Here is a 5,218-nt window from a genome sequence, read left to right on the forward strand (position 1 = left end):
ATGACAAATAGTTAAATATCCCAATAACAACCCGTGAAGCGCCCATGCCGTTAGCAATGAAAACGGACAGGAACGGGCGATAAATCGCCTTAACCGTGTCCCGTACCATATTTTTTCACCGATAACGATAACGGGAGCGGGACAGCCGGTAACAGGATGAGAAGCGGGATAAACCGGTATACGGAAACGAACAAATATGGACGGTAATAAAATGGAAATGGGCGGGAACAGGGATCATACACCGAGATGACATTGACACATTCCAAATAGCAATAGCATACCAAGTAAGTAACCAAATAACCAACAACATTAGAACAACAAGTCCACAAATAGACAAATAGTCCACATATCAACCACAAATACAAACGCTGGCTGCCCAAGTCCCAAGCGCCCAGCCAGGCCGCCACAAGACAGTCTTCCTTTGGCTGGGAACGGCACGCGGCAGGGACAGGGGGCAAGGGCTAGAGCCGCGGGGCGGTGGAGGGACCGGCGGATACCCTATACCATTTCCTATACCATTACCGGGTTTTACTATCCCGTTTCTGTTTACCTCCAAATACAGGACAAAAAATGGTAAAACGCACTACCGGACACAGGGACTAGGCCGAGTGCTAGGGGCACTCGGCGAAGCCCGAAAAATACTCTGCAAAGCGTTTGCCGAGTGTAACACTCGACATATGACACACGGCAAAAAATCTGCCGGCAAACGCTAATTCGCCGAGTGTTTTGTGTCGCCTAGTGGCCAAAAACACTTGACAACCAATTTTTCAAAAAAAAAACATCCAGCTGCCACCACCACCACCGGTTGCCGGCACCACCACCGCCACCACACACCGCACACACCGGCCACCGCCACCACCACCGCCACCACACACCGCACACACCGGCCGCCGCCACCACCACCGCCACCACACACCGCACACACCGGCCGCCGCCACCACCACCGCCACCACACACCGCACACACCGCCGCCGCCATGCCCCGCTGCCGCACGACCCGCCCGCGCCGGCCGCCTCGACCCGCCCCCGCCGCTGCCACGCCCCCCCTCCCTGCCGGATCTAAGGAAGAAGAAGGGCGCCAGATCCAGGGAAGAAGAAGGGTGCCAGATCCGAGGAAGAAGGGCACCGGATCCGGGGAAGAAGGGCGCCCGGCCGGGGAAGAAGGGGAGGGAGGGGCACCAGATCCGACTGCCACGCCCCGCCCCCACCAGCCGCCATGACCCGCCGCCACCTCGACCCGCCCCCGTCACCGCCCCGCGCCAAATCCGGCTGGGGGAGGGAGAGGGGAGGGGAGGAGGTGCGCCGGGGAGGGAGATAGAGGGGAGGGGAGGGGAGGAAATGCACCGGAGAGGGAGGGACAGGGGAGGGGAGGAGGGTTGGCCGCCGGCGCGGAGGGCAGGGAGAGGAGGGAGGGGGCAGGGAGGGGAGGTCGGAGGAGACGGGGGGCCTCAAAGGGGGAGGCAGGGGGGGGCGGGGGTGCGGAGTGGGGCTCGGGGGGTGCGGAGTGGGTCTCGGTAAATCAAGACGTAGGATTTTTTTCAGGTTTGCCGAGTGTCCCCGATTAGGGCACTTGGCAAAGTTTTTTTTTTCATTTTTTTGGGAGAAAAAAACTTGTTGCCGAGTGTAAAAAATAAAACACTCGGTAAACCTTTTGTTTGCCGAGCGCTAAAAATAAAACACTCGGCAAAGCCTTAATTTACTAAGTGTCGTTACTTTGCCGAGTGTTTTTCGCAAAACACTCGGCAAATAGCTCTTTGCCGAGTGCTCGAAGGAATACACTCGGCAAATAAAAATACACTCGGCAAATTAGAGATTTCCCGTAGTGACGGACGGGCAGAAACAGGATTTTATCCGTCCGTTTTCGTCGCTAGAGCACGCAACTATCGTAAGCTAGCATACACCACCACTGGTGGCATTCGGCAACAAAAGCGCAGAAGCTTCGCATGTCCTACGTGGCAGGCCCTCATTGGCTGCACACCTGCTTGCCAGGCTCATCAACAAGCTTGACGTTGCTCTAATCCTCAAACGTAGAAAAGTACACACTCAATTCAAAGGGAACACACCAATTTTAACCTGTCGTGGGTCCGAATTTGAACAGAACCATAAGAATTTGCGTTGAATACGTCTGACGTCTCTGTCTCGAAGCAAAGGATACGATGGTAATATAGCTGAGGGGGAGCGGCGGATACGGTGGGTGGCCGCCCACAGCAGCCGCCGCCGCCGGCGAGAGGAACCCTAGATCCCAACTCCATGGATCCCAACCCTAGATCCCCTTCCTTCCTGTGGGCTCCCGCCCGCCCCTCCTGGCAAATCCTCGACCGCTTCATCCACCGCACCGACCGGGACGTGGAGGACGAAGCGGACGGCACGGCGTCGGAGATCTCCTACACCTGCACCGACAGGCCCATCCGCGCCTCCCTCCGGCTCGCCGACTCTCCCGCGGTGTCCCGCCTGTACCTCGACTGGCCGAGCAGGCCGGAGTTCGGAGGCCGCCTGCGGGAGCCAAGCGTGATCGCCGCCCACAACCACTCCATCCTCTTCAGGGCTATAGTGCCCCTGGAGGATCCAATGTCCTGCAAGGACACCGGCAACTTCCCCATCGACATGTTCGTCTACTCGGCCTTCTCGTCTCCTCCGTCGCTCCATCGGCTTCGCACTTGTTTCATCGGTGGCGTCAGCACCCCCGATGAGGACATTTACTTCAAGCCGTACCGGCGCTGGCAGCAGAGAATCATAGCGGAGGACCATATCGGCCTCCTGTGCCACGGCAGCGAAGGCGGGTTCACGGTCGTGGATTTCACCAACTTCGGCCTGGAAGGCGAGCTCTGCCTGCTGCACCACCATGCTCTTCCTGCTTCTGCCTCGCACAAGAACACTGAAGAAGAAGAAGAAGCAGACTGGATGATTAAGAAGGTGCGGATACCCAAAGGCCCCAGTGTTCGCCGTTGGATCACTGACGCCATCATCCCCCTTAATGGACGCTTCTTGTGCTGGGTTGACAACTACCAGGGCATACTTGTTGTTGACGTCCTCCGTGCCAGCGTCAAGAGCACCACAGATCAGCTGCTCCATTACATCCCGCTGCCTGATGAAGCTTTGCAATCTGACCGCCGCCCACATCCCGATGGAGACTGCCCTGACAGAGCTCGATGTGTCTGCGTCACTGCTGATTTCACGCTCAAGCTCGTCTGCGTTACCACCCGTAAAGCCAACCGAGCGCGATCTCCTTTCACAATAAGGTCGTGGACATTGCCTAACTTCTACCGAAGTGGGCAATGGTGCAGAGATCACACCATGGAGGCAGCCGAGTTCTGGGGTCTTTACAATGGCCAGAGCCTTCCACAGGTGAAGCCTATGTTTCCTCTGGTTAGCTTGGTAAATCCAGATGAATTCTGCTTCCTGTTGAAGGAGGACCACACCACTTACTGGATAATTGAAGTCGACATGGGGAACAAGATGCTCAAGTCATCCGCCATCTATATCAATGAAGAGGAAGAAGGGTGCACCACTGACAGGCCTAGGGCTCGCAGGATCGTCTTTGATGGACACTCCTTCATCCCTAGCGGACTCTCCGATTACCTGGGCATGGATGCCATCAAAAGGTAACTTTACATCTTCTTTACTTGCATTGTGCCATTTGTTTATGCCTTATTGTGGCTTATCATTTGTACACTTCCAGTTTAATTTTAAACTATTTTTACTAAATTTATCGTGTTTAGCAGCCTCTAGTGCATTTTTTTGTACATTTTGAAGCATGAAGAGGACACGATGGGATGTAGTGTAGGCGATTAGCATATTGGTATTGTACATTGTATGTATGTCCTCTAGGATTGAGCCCTTGTTTACTTCACCCCCAACTCCTAACTTTGGCACTATGCAAAAAGAAGATTCCCCATCACATCAAACTTGCAGTACATGCATGGCATGGAGTAGTAAATGTAGATGAAATTAAAAACTAATTGCACAGTTTTGTTGTACTTTGCGAGACGAATCTTTTGAGCCTAATTAGTCAATATTTGGACAATAATTCACAAATACAAACGAAACGCTACAGTGTGCTACAGTGGCAGCACAGTAATTTGGCACCTCCTAATTTGGCCAACTAAACAAGGCCTGAATGTTGCCCCTCAAGTAATTTTTAGCCTCTAGGATTGAAAATTTATCGTTTTCTCAGTTGGATGCTAGCTGCTCTTAGATTGTCGAAACACTCCCATATCATCATTAAGCAGTTTGAGTGTACTTGCATTGGTATACTTATGCCCCCCTGCTAAGTTAGAATTATATTGTCTAAATCTATGTGATAAATTATGCCGAACTATTTTCTTCTGCGGTGAATAATCCACCAAGCAAATAAACGGCAGCTGAATCAGATCTCTATCTGATTAACCGGCCACAAGAACCCAGCAGGCAGCCATCTCAGAAAGATACATCCCGTTATATATTACTAGTAATGAACTAGTGCTTGTTGTCTACCTTTTTCTTTTTCATGTGATAGGGAACTAGTTGCATTGTGGGATTTGCCTTGTGACTATTTCTTCTTTTCGTGCAGTCGGGAACTAAGTGAAATGATGCAGAAGGAAAAGCAGCGCAGGGTGGCGCAAAAGAAGAGTCAGTTGGAAGTGGAGCAAGCAGAATCAAAGGCAGCCAAATGCCGTGCTTGAGCATTGCTTGGTGGTGACAGTCGAGGAAGTTATCTGCCGCCGGACTGATTGAAGACACAAACTATTGCCTTACAATTATTTCGAGTAGTATATTATTGCCAATGGCTTGTGTTTGGTGTGATCGACTTTGAATTATGGTGGTGCTTGCTGTTTAAGAACTACTAATTTATCAGCTGTAGCATGTGAGCGAGCAGTTGGCTATGGTTGTCTTCCACATTCATTCTCCATGGAGATTTTCTGGAGGCTATGCGAATGCATTACCCATCTGAAGTGGTTATTAGATTAATGCAGTTTCAATTTTGAATTATGGAATGTACAGAAGGCTCAGTTTTGAAGTGATTGACCAGCAAGTGCATAGCCTATATTGCGAGAGCCGCTCCCCACGTCGGTGACCACTCCGGTCCTGCCATCCAAACCCCCCCTCCCAGCCGGCGGCCACCAACCCGGCCCCATGTGTTTGGTTGGACTGTGGCTTTTGGAAAAGTTGTTGTGAGTTGTGGGTTGTAGAAAAGCAGCTGCGAGAAAGCTGCTGTGGGAAAAGCAGAAGACCGTTTGGTT

At 52.2% G+C, this 5,218-nt stretch overlaps 1 protein-coding gene across 1 annotated transcript; it reads left to right on the top strand.

The window, feature by feature from the left end:
• The first annotated feature begins 2,130 nt into the window (after window positions 1-2,130).
• LOC117834110 (uncharacterized) lies at window positions 2,131-4,843 on the top strand. The gene is made up of 2 exons (XM_034713725.2): window positions 2,131-3,601; window positions 4,549-4,843. Exons 1-2 carry the CDS (start codon window positions 2,250-2,252, stop codon window positions 4,658-4,660), a joined length of 1,464 nt encoding a protein of 487 aa, XP_034569616.1. The 5' UTR covers window positions 2,131-2,249; the 3' UTR covers window positions 4,661-4,843.
• The last annotated feature ends 375 nt before the right edge of the window (window positions 4,844-5,218 follow it).

This window comes from Setaria viridis, chromosome 8 (assembly GCF_005286985.2).
Source record: "Setaria viridis chromosome 8, Setaria_viridis_v4.0, whole genome shotgun sequence".
Lineage (NCBI taxonomy): Eukaryota > Viridiplantae > Streptophyta > Magnoliopsida > Poales > Poaceae > Setaria > Setaria viridis.